The sequence below is a fragment of the Narcine bancroftii genome, chromosome 7 (genome assembly GCF_036971445.1).
Source record: "Narcine bancroftii isolate sNarBan1 chromosome 7, sNarBan1.hap1, whole genome shotgun sequence".
Taxonomy (NCBI): Eukaryota; Metazoa; Chordata; class Chondrichthyes; order Torpediniformes; family Narcinidae; genus Narcine; species Narcine bancroftii.
Window position 1 is genome coordinate 6,331,031 of NC_091475.1, and position 16,091 is coordinate 6,347,121.

Below are 16,091 nucleotides of genomic sequence, written 5' to 3' on the forward strand. Positions count from 1 at the left end.
AGGCACTATTGCGCTGCAGACAGGGACCATCAAGGCAGAGGTGCGGCGACTCCTGGTGGAAGGCATATTGAGCCCAGTAACAGCCCTTGGAGAACCCAAGTCCTGGTGGTCAAAGGGGGAAGTAAGCTGAGGATGGTCGTGGATTACAGCCAGACCATTTATCGGTACACCCAGCTGGATGCCTACCCCCTGCCGAGGACCGCCGACATGGTCAATGAGATAGCCCGCTACCGGGCTTTCTCCATGATTGACCTGAAGTCGGCGTATCACCAAATCTCTATCCACCTGAAGGACAAGCCCTACACCGCCTTTGAGGCGGATGGGCACCTGTACCAGTTCCGCCGGGTTCCTTTTGGGATCACAAACGGGGTCTCTATCTTCCAGCGGGAGATGGATCGCATGATAGATCAGCACAAACTGAAGGCGATGTTCCCATATCTGAATAACGTCACTATCTGCGGCCGTGACCTGCAGGACCACGATGCTAACCTGGAAAAATTCCTCCAGATGGCTGGGGAGCTGAACCTCCCTTACACAAGGAGAAGTGTGTGTTCAGCACCACCCGCCTCATCATCCTGGGGTACATCATGGCCCATGGAGTTGTCGGCCCAGATCCGGAAAGGATGCGCCCATTAATGGAGTTACCCCTCCCCATCTACCCCGAAACATCTACTTCCTCACGGTTGTGGACGAGAACTCATGTTTCCCATTTGCCATCTCTTGACCGTTCTCTTATTACTTGCAGTGGGTCCCAAGCTTCTTGGACAAGGTCCACTCACTGGCCCAAGCCACAACTTTTCCCCTCCCACCTGAGGTGCAGGCAGCCTTCACCCGCATCAGGCAAGACATCATGGACGCCGTGATGCAGGCTGTAGATGAGGACTCCTCCTTCCAGGTGGAGAGCAATGCCTCCGAGGTGGTCCTCGCTGCTACCCTCAACCAAGGGGGGCACCCCATCGCCTTCTTCTTCAGGACCCTCCACGTCTCCGAGCTAGGGCACTCTGCCATTGAAAAGGAGGCCCAGGGGATTGTGGAACCAGTCCGCCACTGGCGTCACTACCTGGCTGGCAGGAGATTCATGCTCCTCACATACCAATGGGCCATGGCGTTCAGGTTTAACACTACCCACAAGAGCAAGATCCAGAACGACAAGATCCTGCGCTGGAGAGCTGGCAACCTACAGCTACGACATCCGGTACCGCCCCGGGAAGTTTAACGATTCCCCTGTTGCCCTCTCTCGCACCTGCGGATCTATGCATGACGACAGGTTGCAGGCATTGCATGAATCCCTCTGCCATTCGGGAATCACCCGGTTGTACCATTTCCTTAAGTCCCGAAATCTGCCGTACACCATCAGGGACTTCAGGAACATGACCGAGGCCTGTCGTGTCTGTGCGGAGTGTAAACCTCACTTCTTCTGTCCCCCCCCAGGCCCACATTGTAAAGGCTACTCGGCCTTTCGAGCATCTCGGCATGGACTTCAAAGGCCCCCTGCCTTTCACGAACCGAAACATCTACTTCCTCACGGTTGTGGATGAGAACTCACGTTTCCCATTCGCCATCTCTTGTCCAGACACCTCCACATCCACCATCTTCAGGACCTTGGGGCAGACTTTCACCATGTTTGGCTACCCCGCCTTCATCCACAGCAACAGGGGGTCTAGTTTCATGAGTGATGAGCTGCGCCAGTACCTGACGGCGAGGGGCATCGCGACCAGTCGCATGACAAGCTATAACCCGAGAGGCAACGGACAAGTGGAATGCGAGAATGGGGTGGTCTGGAAGGCAGTCCTCCTGGCTCTCAGGTCAAAAGGGTGGGCTGTTGAGTACTAGCAGGATGCCCTGCCCAAGGCGCTCCATGCCATTCAGTCACTGCTGTGCACAGCAGTGCACAGATCCCTCATGAACGTCTGTTCTCATTCCCCAGGAGGTCAGTGACTGCAAATGTCACTCCCAGCATGGCTCACGTCCCCGGGACCGATGCTTCTGTGTAAGCATGTAAGGACACACAAGGCCGAAGCCCTGGTCGAGCAGGTTTTCCTCCTTCATGCAAACCATAACTATGCTTGCGTTAGGTTCGGCAGTGGCAGGGAGGATACCATCTCGACCAGGGACTTGGTACCAGCAGGAGCACCCACCACACCATGCCACCCTCCAACCCAGGACGACGCTTATATCCCTGTCCCCAGGCAGCAGGGCCTCCTTGACCACCAGGGGTCTGCTTCAGCCTTAGGAGATGAACCCGCACCCCCCCACCCATCCAATACGACTTGCATACGTCAACCCCGGGCACCCTGGCCACCCCTCCACATGGCACCACACCGGCCACACACACCTCTGCCGCCAACCCCCCCCCCCACTTCCCCTCTGACCAGTGACCAGGAGCCAGTCCTATGATGGTCACAGAGACCCCGGCAGCTGCCAAGTCATCTCAATTTGTAAATATTGTATGTACATAGTGGGTGCGATTCCTTGTTATTGCCCCCCCCCCCACCCGGGACAATTTTAAAGAAGGGGGTGTATGTGGTGGTACACCACCAGCCTACTGAAGGGGACAGGACAACACCTGACTGGCTGTCAATCACCCTCCGGGATATAAGCCTGCGCCGGCCTCCCGAGGCCTCACTCAGAGTTGCTGCAGCCACAGCCAGCCTGACTCTGTGGAAGTCTTTGTGGATTAAAGCCTGTTGTACAGTCTTTCTCTTTGTGTGTGTCTGATTCTGGCTAACAGTGCACCACAAGTTCCATTTTCTAGGTACTTACAAAGTATCTGTCATTTTGACATGGGGCAGACTCTTAGTTGATCATCAGAAAAAATTAGCGTTTCTGCTTTGAATTATTAAAGATATTTATTTTTTTAATTTTTAAAATCTAAGTTGTTCCTCGTTTAAATTGACCTTTCTCTGATCCAGTTTGGAGCAGATTGTACTTGTGGAATCCCCACCATCAACCAGTAAGAAAATTCTGAACTGTACTATTGTTTGTTGGACTTCTATCCGCATGAAAAATGCCAAAAAGCTCTTGACTGCAACTTGCATTCCACTAAATTCATTAAAGTCACTGAAAATTTGCAGAAATCTTGGCAGTTAGATAGGTGGACGCTAACACAGGCCTTTAAATAATATAGGGTTGGACATGTTACTATAGCCTACTGATGTAATAAAATTTCTAGAAATGGATTTCTACTATTTTACTTTGCAAATAAAGAATGGTGCTTCTCTTGTTGCCCAGAGTTGCCGTTGCTTTGTTGATGTCTTCGTAATATTGTCTTTTGCTCTTGTGTTACTTGAACGAGGGTGTAAAGAGAAATTTTAATGTGCAACTGCTTGATTTTCACTTTCATCCAACTTTTTCTTTCAGTGAATCAAAAAGCAGGAACCCATTCTTATGTTCTTCAGACATCCACCACAGAAATTGGCCTAATTTGATGACCATGCTGCCAGAAACACTACCATTTGGCACATTGAGCACAGGTATATGTATCTTTTCAGAAATAGAAATAGTCCGTAGCTAATTTTAAAAATTAAAAATCACAAATGGCATGGGCCACCAAATTTGATCTTGGACTAGATAAAGACATAAGGACAATCAGTGAAGGGTAACATCTACACAATGGAGATAGCTATCTATCTTTAATATGTTCTTACAACTTATAAAGGTGGCGCGGTTAATGCAACACTGTTACAACGTCAGCGACAAGGGTTCGAATCCGGCATTGTCTGTAAGGAGTTTGTGCATTCTCCCTATGTCTGCATAGGTTTTCTCCAGATGGTCTGGTTTCCTCCCACCTTTCAAAATGTAGAGGGTTGACTAAGTGTAATTGGGCAGCACGGCTCGTGGGGCAAAAGGGCCAGTTACCGTGCTGTATGTCAAAATTTAAATACACTACCTGCTCAGGGTGACCAAGGCACAACACATTGAAAATGGAATGCCTCACCCAATTTTTTGCCTATAAATTTTCTTTATTATTTTTTCCAGAAAGACATTTCCAAGCAGCTCTTGATAACTTGAAGAACTGTGATCTTCCAAATCAACTGAAGAAGTGGGTGAATTTGTATTGTTTTTCATGAAATTTTCCAATTTAACTTCAGATCATATGTGTTTACATCAGTAGTTCTCAACCTTTTTCATTCCACTCACATTCCACTTTAAGCAATCCCTATGCCATCGGTTATCTGTAATTAGTAAAGAATTGCTTAAGGTGGGATGAGAGTGGGAAGGGAAGGTTGAGAATCACTGCTCTAGACCCAATTGTTACTGAAATATTTTGCTGGAGAAAAATGGTCATTGGCCCATTTCCTTTGGAGTTATGAAACCATGCACATAATGAGTCAATGAGGTACGATTAAAACAGTGGTTTTCAAACTTTTTCTTTCCACCCACAAACCACCTTAAGGAATCCCTGACTAAACACAGAACACCGATGGCATAGGGAATACTTAAAGTGGTATGTAAGTGGCAAGAAAAAGGTTGAGAATCATTGGTTTAGACACACATCTAACATAAATGTGACACGTATAAATACAATATAACACGTACACAGTTCTAATTGCCTGATGAATACAAAAAATTGTTTCACTTTTGACCGCATCCAGAAAAAGTTGAATTCAATGTTAAAATTGGAGTTTTTCAGGATGTAGAAATTGTGTTCAGGATGTTTAACAGAGCTATGACTCTTCTGGCCATGATAAATTGTCAGGGAGAGGCTTGGGTTGTCAAAATTCCAATGCTTAAATTGAAAATATGGGTAAGTATCCAGATTAGATAATGCACAAAATAGGGTTTAGTGGACAGAGCCTTTCATCCAGACTCTTGGCTGTTGTGATAAGATACCAAAATTTGTCAAGGCAATACAGAATATTAATTAAAAAAAAAGGCTCCAAGTTATTTGTAGTTCCTTGTTTTGTCAGTGGAATAGTATTTGCTTGTGACAACAACTTAGAAGTGTAGTTTTTGATTGTTGTTTCTTTTAATTACTAGCTTGCCCTATCTGCATTGCATTGTCGTTGGGAATGGAGGTGTACTACGAAATAGCAGCTTGGGGAAAAAAATCAACACCTATAACGTTATCATCAGGTATTTAATGGATGAACATTGTATGAAACAAATTGTTCTAATTAACACAATTGTGTTGGTGCCAGGTCCCAGGAAGGACCTCTCTCCCAATGTTATTGAAACAAAGGAGCTGGTCATAAAGGTTGAGAACCACTGCTTTAACATGAGGAAACACCATTTGTGATCTCCACTCCAGCACACAACCATCTCAGCAAACCCCCGCCCCCCACTCCGCTCCCCATTTACAATAGAGTATCCCTTAAATTTGAAACAGTGCCCTTGAGTGAGACATACATGAGGAGATCACACCTTAACATGTACACGCTGAGCTTATTTGCAGTTACGGTAGCTTGAATCTTTGCATAATTGTGAACATGACTGAATTTTCCTGAACTCCGTGGACAATGATTGCATGTGTGTAAGACCTCTACCTCCTTGGGTGGAACTGGCACAAATCCTAACGGGCAGCATCATAAATTTTCAAACCTATGAATTTCCTAACCCTTGCCCCCCCCCTCCCCCTCCCCCATCCACCCAGGGGAAAAAAAGGAGAGAAGTAGTCGATAGAATTGAGGTTTCATTGGATTCATCAATCTCCTGCCAAGGGACAAATATTCTGACTTACCTGAAATCCCAGGTGGTTTCCCGATGCTGGGGGGAGCGGGATCATTAAGAATCTACACCTACACGTTGAAGATATGGACTACAAATTTTTAGAAAATCCTTGTATGTTTTCCTAAAGTTTTAAGTAATTTTCTTCAGGGGAATACAAGCATATATTTCTGGTTTCCAACGAGTCATATCTAGATGGGAATCAGATTTCCAGGTAACCGTTATTCACTTCCTGGCCACTGCGATCTTTACAACTGGTGTCTCGACAGCCTCATTTACATCTGCTATATTTCCCAATATAAACAATTCTGGTATCTGTATAAATCAAATCTTAGTGATTTTTTTTTCTCTCTCTAGAAGATTTCCCAAATCTTTCCAGAAAGGCCTCACCTTGACCAGGTTGAATGTAAAAAGGTTCCTGTTTCTTTGCTGCATCTAAAACATTGATCTGATACTTCTGATTTTAATTTTTGTAATGTTTGCAGTGCAAGATGTAGTGGGTGCAAAAAAAATTGTATTGACCCCCATCTGTAACCTTGCATTAATAGTATTGGTCACGTTGCCCTGATATAAGTCAGACCACCTTTTTTACATCATTCAGTATTCCCAAATCGGTCTCCCATCTTTGTCTAGATTTATGTATCCCCTGTTTCGGGGAATCTATTTGAAGTAGGAAATACGCTTTTGAAATTAAAAAGTTTATAGTCCCCTTTCGAACCAGAGTCTCTGCTTCGCTGCACCGTGATGAGCTCATCATTGGGTCTAATTTGTCCCTTAAATAAGATCTTAAATGAAAATAGCAGAAGATAGTATTATTAGTTACGCCATCTTTGGCTTAGCTTCGCGGACGAAGATTTATGGAGGGGGTAAATGTCCACGTCAGCTGCAGGCTCGTTTGTGGCTGACAAGTCCAATGCGGGACAGGCAGACGCGGTTGCAGCGGTTGCAGGGGAAAATTGGTGGGTTGGGGTTGGGTGTTGGGTTTTTCCTCCTTTGTCTTTTGTCAGTGAGGTGGGCTCTGCGGTCTTCTTCAAAGGAGGTTGCTGCCCGCCGAACTGTGAGGCGCCAAGATGCACAGTTTGAGGCGAAATCAGCCCACTGGCGGTGGTCAATGTGGCAGGCACCAAGAGATTTCTTTAGGCAGTCCTTGTACCTCTTCTTTGGTGCACCTCTGTCATGGTGGCCAGTGGCCATATTTGGTTTTTAATTGATCAAATAACATTAATTGCCCCTGCTCATAAACAATCCTCAATACAAAATCATTCTTGGCTGAGTTCTGAAGATTAAAGGAGGAAAATTATCCATTCTCAAAATACGGTCAGCTGTGTATGACATAGATGTGACATGTAATTTTGAATGGAGGGCTCTAACAGAAGGATACTTGAAAGGGCTATTTTTACATTTTAACTGTAAGATAGTTGGTGGTAATTTTATTAGCAATGATGTTTGTGTTGATACAAAATAGGAATCTGAAAATTAGATACAAATATTGCTGTTTATTGTAGGAATTTGTAAATGTTAGGATAAAATGTACACCTCTGAAGGTGTACACTAAGTTGTGCATCAGCCATGCCATTCTTCTCACTGGACAAGGTGTGGGGTGGGGGGGGGAGTTGCAGGTCATTAGAAGATTGATTGGAAGGGGCAAGTGGACTTTAAGAAGTGAGAGACTACTTTGAACAAATGCTATTGTTATTAATTTGCTCATTGATTCCTTTCTGGTTCCTTTAAGATTAAACAATGGCCCTGTGATTGGGTACGAAAATGATGTTGGGAATAAAACAACATTTAGGTTCTGTTACCCGGAATCCATTTTTAATGACCGCAACGAGTTTGATGCCAACACAACGATGGTGTTTGTTCCCTTTAAGTCTATAGATTTGCGATGGTTGAAAGAAATGCTCTTAAAGAAGAAAGTGGTGAGTTTGTTGAAATTATTCATCTTTGATCCAAATGATTTGTCATCGCTGATCTTCTACTTGCAGACAATATATTGGTCCATTTAAAAATCCTGACTGTGAACCAAATGTCCTGTTTTCATGCTGTCTAGCTCTTCAATGTATTCCTCTGCCTACTCTCCTTTCTCTCAGACCTTGAAATACACTGCCGATTCGAAGAATTGCACAAATCCCTCATAGCATAAACGTCTCTGTACATCACAACAGTGAATTGGCCCTAATTAAGGCACTTTTTTTTGGTTTGTGATGTACATCCATATTCTTTTTCTATCGCCAATCTGACACAGATGACTACTTCACGTGCAATGCTTTTTCAGTGGTCTCCAGCTCAATAACATTGCCTTCTCATTCTTTACCTACTGTGTACTCCTTGACTCTCTTTTTTTAATTGGATCTCTGGTGGTCTTTGGCTTGGTCACATTCAAAGGCTCCACTTCTACGGTTCTCTGGGATAGCGAGTTCTAAAGATTTGCACTTTGCATACGAAAAGTATGGAAAATATCCATTCAATATCCACTCCATAACTTCCCATGAGTTTTTTTTTAATTGCATTACTGCATTTTCTATATTCCCAACTTGCTCAATCTTTATTTGTGAACTCATTCATCTCATGATTAATCTTCTCTGCTTTACTTCCCATCCAAGTGCAGCTGTTCTTAAACATGAACACAGGCTCGGCAATATTCCTTTTCTGGCCTAACCACCACCCTGTAAAGTTGCACAGAGCTTTCCCACTTTTGGATTTTGGACCCTTCCAATAAAGGCCAACCTTCCGCTGTACTTCCAAATTATTTGCTGTCACTGAATGCTTGCATTTAATGTTTATTAAGAGCTCGAGATATCTTTTGTATCACAACATTTTAGTCTCATGTTTGGTTATCAACTTTATGATTTTTCGAAAAACATTCAAATTTTCTCAATTCTGCTCTGTGTTCCAACTTCTTTCACACTAATACATTTTTTTCCTCATACGTCATTAGTATAAAGAAACATTTGAGGTCCCAGCAATGGCATCTGTTGCCACCTACTAGATACTGGAAATGAATCATTTACGTTAATTATCTACTGTGCATGTCTTCTGCAGCGACCTCTTCATGTCTCATCTTGTCAAATTGCTATACAATTTTTTTGTTACATCCAAATAATTTAGTAAACTTTTCAATTTTAATTTTCCTTTCACTTAAAAAAAACCCAGCAACTCCTTTGATTGTCTCGTGCATTTCTAAATGTCTGAATATTAAATCCTCAAAATAATGGGTAAAGCGCGAGTTGAACTGGCCTCCAGTTCCCTGCTATATCTCTTTCCTGAAGTGGTAATCCATTTTATGAATATTGGCAATGCTGTTATTTTCCACTCCTTCTCTGGGATCTTGTAGTACTTTGAGTTGGGATTTGCTTCCTTTCATCGATATCCCTTAGGTCAGATTCTGCTTGTTTACTAAACCCCCAGTTTCATCTCTCCACATCTTCCTTGACCCATCCTCTGTGTTGACATCAGTCTCGGATGATCAATGATTTCCCTTTGCCAAGTACGAGGGAGAGGGATAAATATTAGCTTGAGCTGCGACCAAATAAAATTGGTTTTAGCTGTGACGCGCTGGTTCACCTCACGCTGACCTTGAAACTGCTCCATCACGAATAGCCTCCTTCCACGCTGGTCATCTATGCACACCTGCTGCTGGAATGCACGTCCATGCCTCCATCACTTGAGACCGGGCTTGTGAAATACACTCTGGCTGGATTCACAGCATGCAAAACTTTGCTCATGAATCAACCTCCACCCCATCTTCACCTCCTGCTGCTCAGGGAAAAGCGACCAACTTGTTCAAGGATGTGCCCCTCCCCAGACCTCTCATTTCTTCTTCCTCTCCATCGGGCGGAAGGTGCAAGAGTTTGAAATTTGCAGCTGTTGATTAAAGAAGTTTCCTGCTGTTATCTGAATGACCCTCCCATTAGTAAGAGTTGATGCCTTGCACTGTTGAACTGTACTTTTCCATTTAACACTGCACTTGTTTCTATTGTTGCATTACATGTTTTATCGTTTACTGGTTGGCTGTCCTTGGATAGGATCCAAAGCTGTTTGTAAACTGTGTCTTCCAGCCCCTTATCATCTCTCTGAGGTCATTAATTTTTATTGGACTCACAGAAAATAGTTACAAATTATGAATTTTATTGCCATGGAACCACAAATTATAAATTACTGTCAAACATATGGAAACTGTGTCCGTTGAGTACCAACCTGAACTTTTGAGGTTATTTATTAAAAATGTGGTTTGATGGATAATAAGTGTATTTGATCCAACTCTGGATGTTGCTGTAGAAGGGTTGACCTTATCACTTGTTAAGATGAAAGTCCACAAAACTGGTATGCAGAGTAAAGTTCATTTTTCAAGCCTGCAAACACCATTGATTTTTGTTTTTTAATTTATAATTGTAGTCCTTGCGTGGCTTCTGGAAAAAAACGCCCATGGAGCTCATTTACAAGAATTCTCAAATTAGGATATTAAATCCATCTATTGTCCAGAAAGCAGCTTTCCACTTGCTGAAACTTCCAAAAGTTGTTACATGGCCTAAGGTAAGCTTTGTGCTATCTTCATTTATGCTTGTACAAAGTCATGGGGTAAATGGAGTCCAGAATGCTTGTAAATTGTGAAAGTTGGTCATTGATTCCTTTTTGATGAAGATTTTTAAAAACCAATTAATGGTGGTAATCTTTTAGTACCTTTAGTTTCAATGTTGGTGGCTTGTCCCAGCCCTCCACTGTCTATTTTAAAATGAAGGCCTAAAGAGTTGTTCTCTTTACTTGTATTCTGCTTCATCCAAATATGCTGGAACTCTCCTACACCACAGAATCTGGGAAATGTTAAATGTGAACCCAATTCAAACTTCATTGTAATTTGATGTGGTGCTCCAATTTGCTGTACAAAGCATTGACAAGAAAATCATCCATTTTTTCTGATTTTCCCCCACACTGTGGCTGTGTGAAAACAGATTGGTTCTTTCTGGTTTTGATTTCATGATTGGAAACGAGGATGGGTAAACACAGCAGCATACACCATCACAAGCTATTTATCTGGCACTGCCTCTTGTAGCAAGAATACTAATTCAAAGGAAATGGCGTCTATTTCCAGAAATACTGCATGCTTTCAATGTGTGTTCACAAGAGCTCTGCTACTTAGAGGCACATTTGCATGGCACCAGGTCCTCATTTATTTCCACAAATTATTTGAACTAAAGCTCTCAGCACTGACTTAAGATTTGCTGCACTCAGAACTCCATAGGTAATATAAAATGCTTTGTGTTAAAAAAGGGAGTAATTTTTACGTTGGATCTATGTTCAACAAGCCACATGAATGGGCTTCAGGAACTGTTCCCTTTAACTATGACACCTTCTAAGAGGTGCATAACAGCAAATCTCTTTCATTAAACCAACAGAATGGTCCTTGCAATCTAAGGCATGTTGGTCAATTAATCCAACTTTATGGACTCCTAAGAGGGAACCATAATAAGTCACTATAAAAGGTTTGTTTGGATTTATGATAATCCATTAGTAGAGAAATGAATCAAAAATTGGTTTCACCTTGTTCATTGAATTTTGAAGTATGGAGTTTTAGTTTTTGCCTAGAAACTCACCCCCTGTTGCAAGTATTACAATGGCTGTGCTTTCTGCTTGACTTCTGAGCTTTGGTTGCATCTTGTTCAAACATGTTTTTGAAAATAACTGGACGAAGCGTCATTTCGGTGAGCCTTGGGCATTCTATTAATTCTGCGAAGCTCTATTTCTTTTAAGCACTTGTACAATGATATTTGTATTTGCTTTCCAACAGCCACCTCAATATCCAACAACTGGAATAATTGCAATATCGATGGCACTTACCATGTGTGATAAAATCCACATAGCTGGCTTCAAATACGACGCAAAGAATCCAAATAGCACTCTGCATTATTATGGGAATGAAACCATGAAAGCCATGAAAAAGGTAGGTTTCCAATAAAACATGTTTTTATTATGGTTCTTGGCAACATTAAGCAAAAAGATCCAAGTACGTATTCCTTTATCGTGGGAGACCATGGAAACAGAATATTTTCTGCTTCTGCAGCAACTCAAGAGGTTGGACGAGTATTACTGGCAAAATCTGAAATGGCCTTTTTTCTTGCTTCCACTCAACTGTGGTTAATAGAGCCATCTCTATCATTTCCTCCTGGTCTTGGAGCTCCCTTTGGACCTTCCCTCCCTCAAATAGGGAACAGGGATTAGATTCCTCATGTCCTCATATTTCAACCAACTAGCCTTTGCATTCTGCATTTCAACCTCAGTCATTCCTGCCAAGAATGACAGGACATGTCAGTCACAAGGGATTGCTATTTTTAATAAAAGATCCATTTAGCAGTGGCTTCAGCTTCAAAATTGCATCAGTGTGTGGAATAATTCTGCAATATTTGCTTTTTTTTGGAGGGGGATGGTTTGGAAGAGGCAGAAACAAAAGCAATTTTAGAACTCAAAAAAAACCCAGCCTGATGCCTATGCCCACCAAAGATGCCAATTTAAACTAATCTCTTCTGTCGGTATCCCTTGATTCCCTGCCCACTCTCTTCCGTATCCTATCCTTTAGAAACATGCACCACCTCACATAATTTTCCTCCCCTAAAATCTGAATGAGATGAGAATCTTTTAATTTTTTTTGGGGGGGAAGGGGTTTGAGGAGGAATTGGATCCCATGGGAACATTAGGATTACAAACATCTGCCTGGACCAGTGAAATGGAAGCATCACTAACAATAACATCTCCCTAAGACTAGTGGTTCTCAAACACTTTCCCACTCACAACCTTAAGTTATCCCTTACTAACCACAGAGCACCTATGGCATCCTATGCCATAGATGTTCTCCGGTTAGTAGGGGATTACTTAAGGTGGTGTGGGGTGGGGGGGGGGGGGGGTGGGGAAGAAAGGTTGTGAACCACTGCCCTAAGAGAACTTGGTTATTTGCAGACCTGGCACTCACAACCTTTTGAATTGGAAGTGCAAATGCTATTCAGTTAATGGAACTATTGCCAACTGCCTGCTCTCCCGTCTTGTTGATGGGTAACTAAAAAGCAAAGGCAAGCCCATACTTGTGATCTCAAAGTGACTTTGCACTTGAAATGAGTTGAAGTAGAATACACAGGAGTGAACATCAAATCCTTTGTGTTGCTGATTGTAACTTGCAACTCCAGGGACCAAATGTTTGATCCTGATTGTGGGAGCTGAGTGTAGTTTTCATAAGAAATAACGTTAGCATGAGGTTTTATTCCAATGAAAAACTGCTCAAACTTGCAAGATTTTTCTACTTTTCCTTTTGCTGCTTTATAATAAGGGATGGAAAATCAGATTGGTGTGGGCTGTTTAATCTCTTGTGGATGAATAATTTCTTCGCTGAGCACTTGCAACTTTCCATTGATCTGGCAAGGCTGAAATTGTACAGTTTTGTGGGACATTTGGCTCAAAATGGAAGGTATTGCAAAAAAAACCCTACCATTCTGTGTATGATTTAGCAAGAATTTCACCTTGATCACATTTAAAATCTTTCGGTGTGAAAGTGATGGAACGCTACCAAAAAATTGGAAATGATCTCATCTAAAAGCTTCAAGTGGCATTGAGTTGGTAAGTGGACGTGATGTTGTGGTAGAACGTGCCCATTTTAACTTGGTGCTGGGTGAAATGGAAGCCGTGAATTGGATTATTTTGTTGGAAGTATCTTCTGTACAAAGTTGGGAAGTTGTAGCTGTCCTTTACAAACTGTGAGGGCATTTTGGTGCAACGGGGTTTGCCCATGTGAAAGAGCACTGATCTTTGGTCATACCTGAGGAAAATGCGCAATCGATCTTGGTCATTAGAACTACTCTCCCTGTCACTGCTTTACTACTACTGGTACTTAATTTCCGAAGTTTAGTGTTCAGTCTGACTCGCTGTCAAGGAGTAAGGTGATTTTTTTTGGTCCAAAGATGTAGTTTGATCAAATTTAATACTTTTTAAAAGGCGATGTTATTGAAAAAATGCATTTAAATTTAGTGTGCTAAAATGTGTATTAATTGGATTGTTGAATTTGCAGATGCTGTATCATAACATTACTGCTGAACAAGCACTTTTGACCAAGTTGAAATCATCTAAAACAATTTTTGATTTGACTGAAAATTTTTGAAATGGGCTTTGACTTGGGATCTCTACAAAAACATCATGGCATCAATCCTGATGGACCACAGCTCCTCGTTTGTCTGAGCTTCCTTAGCCTGTACCAGAGCACCGCCTATCTTTTTGGACCACTCAGAATTGTTGGCACAGGAGTTTAGACCAGTCCCATATGGAGAAGTGGGAGCTACAAGGACTCAAAGGTATTGAGGGCTGCCATCTAGGTAGGACTTGGCAACAATAAACATTGGAAGGTTTTTTTTTCCACTCACCAGAATTGTCATGGTTCAAACAGGATTTATAACGATTACATCTGTTTTTAAAAATCAATTGGACTATGATCCCCTCTCTGTTTCTGAAAATGAAAGAAATCTTTTTGTTCGATTGCTGATTTTCATTCCATCACTATCCAACATGACAGTGAGTTTGCATTTTCTACTGAAGTGCTGTTGGGTCCTTCTAAGGTCAAGCATTTTGCTTTGGATGATACTTCAGTGGTGATACTTGTAGCTAATGTAAATACAATTGTAAGATTTTTGTGATAAATTTTTCTTCAAATAATGTATGAAATTTTCTGAACTGACGTCAACTCTTGGTAATTTACATTTAGCCTTGCAAGGCTGAGGGAGGTGCAGTTTGCTCAAATTTAATGTTTTAAGCTGTCCATAAGATGCATTTTTTTCCACTTTTTGCATAATTCTCTAACTTGTTTATTAATTGTTATAAGGACCAAAATTTGTAGCTTGACCTCGTATTTTTCACCATATCTGGTCTTTTAAATTAGAAATGCTAGTCCACTCGTTCATTTGTACCAAAGCTGTTTCCACAAAGGTGCGGAGTTGGAGGACACCTTTTGTAAATGGTGAAGGACTTGGTGGTTGTTCTGAGTCATTCATACTCCCAGCAAACAAGTCCAAAAATATCTCTCGATGATTGAAGAAAGATCCAAGGATTTGCTCAGAACTGCAAGAAAACTCTGGCTCCTGACAACTATCAAGTGAGCTGGAGAAAGATGATAAAGAACCTCAAGGTCATACAATCGGAGCATGCAAAAACCCTGCATCAGTAGTAGAACTGCACACTACCTCACAAACTATTATCTTCCGGTCCTAATAACTCGAGTTCCCTCGAGAACCATTTCAAAATTTCTGAAAGTACAAATTATCTCGAGACATTGCCAAATGTATGTTCACATACCTGATGCAAATGTTCAACTTCATCAGATTGTTGAATCCAAATATCTTTTTAAAAACTTCCTTTTCAATTACATCACATCTTTGTTTTCTTAATTTGTTTAACTGGACATTTATTCTGTGCTCTGAGATTAAAGTTCACTTCAGAAAAACAAACCTCTCACTTGAGTGATCTATGCCACGTTGTTTTGGGAGACACTCTTTACAAGGTTCTAAGCAAGAAGTGAATCTGGACCATGCAAGTCCAATGAAATAAAGATCCAATGATGTGAAAAATATGGTACAAGGACAGTTTTGTTCAAGAAGTTTTTTTTTAAAAATGAAAACGGGAAAAATTTCCTATAAATCTTACCAATATGTAAATTTCTAATTTGGCAAATTAGCATTTGCATGACTTCATATTCTTGCATCCCAGAGTATTTTACAAACGATGAATTGTTTTTTGAACTCCTAGCATTATTGTAATGTGGGCAATTATGGCAGTCAGACTCCACAGAAATGGATTAGTAATAGTAAATATGCAGACGATACTAAGATAGGTGGAATAGTGGATAATGAAGAAGGTTTTCAAGGATTGCAGAGGGATTTGGGCTGCTTAGAAAAGTGGGCTGAAAAATGGCAGATGGAATTTAATGCTGATAAGTGTGAGGTGCTTCATTTTGGTAAGAAGAATCAGAATAGGACATATGTGGTAAATGGGAGAGCATTGAGGAATACAGAAGAGCAGAAAGATTTAGGAGTGACGGTACATCGTTCCCTGAAGGTAGAAACTCACGTGAATAGGGTGGTGAAGAAGGCTTTTAGTATGCTGGCCTTTATCAATCATTGCATGGAATATAGGAGTTGGGAGGTGATGTTGAGATTGTATAAGACGTTGGTGCGGCCTAATTTGGAGTTCTGTGTGCAGTTCTGGTCGCCTAATTATAGGAAGGATATAAACAGAGTGGAGAGAGTGCAGAGAAGGTTGACCAGAATGTCACCTGGGTTTAAGCATCTAGAGTATAGGGAGAGATTGGACAGATTAGGTCTTTATTCTTTGGAGCGTAGAAGGTTGAGAGGGGATTTGATAGAAGTATTTAAGATTATGAAAGGGATAGACAGAGTGGA

At 41.8% G+C, this 16,091-nt stretch overlaps 1 protein-coding gene across 10 annotated transcripts in view; it reads left to right on the plus strand.

Annotated features, from left to right (window-relative positions):
- Positions 1–15,140, plus strand: part of LOC138738451 (type 2 lactosamine alpha-2,3-sialyltransferase-like) — a 40,592-nt gene extending 25,452 nt beyond the window's left edge. For all 10 annotated transcript variants that reach the window (XM_069888686.1, XM_069888690.1, XM_069888684.1 and 7 more), the window contains 7 exons: positions 3,361–3,473; positions 3,979–4,042; positions 4,981–5,076; positions 7,400–7,586; positions 10,063–10,200; positions 11,453–11,605; positions 13,715–15,140. In XM_069888686.1, coding sequence (XP_069744787.1) covers positions 3,361–3,473; positions 3,979–4,042; positions 4,981–5,076; positions 7,400–7,586; positions 10,063–10,200; positions 11,453–11,605; positions 13,715–13,804 — 841 coding nt within the window. In that variant the 3' untranslated portion in view covers positions 13,805–15,140. The remainder of the gene's footprint in view (positions 1–3,360; positions 3,474–3,978; positions 4,043–4,980; positions 5,077–7,399; positions 7,587–10,062; positions 10,201–11,452; positions 11,606–13,714) is intronic.
- Positions 15,141–16,091: the final 951 nt, after the last annotated feature.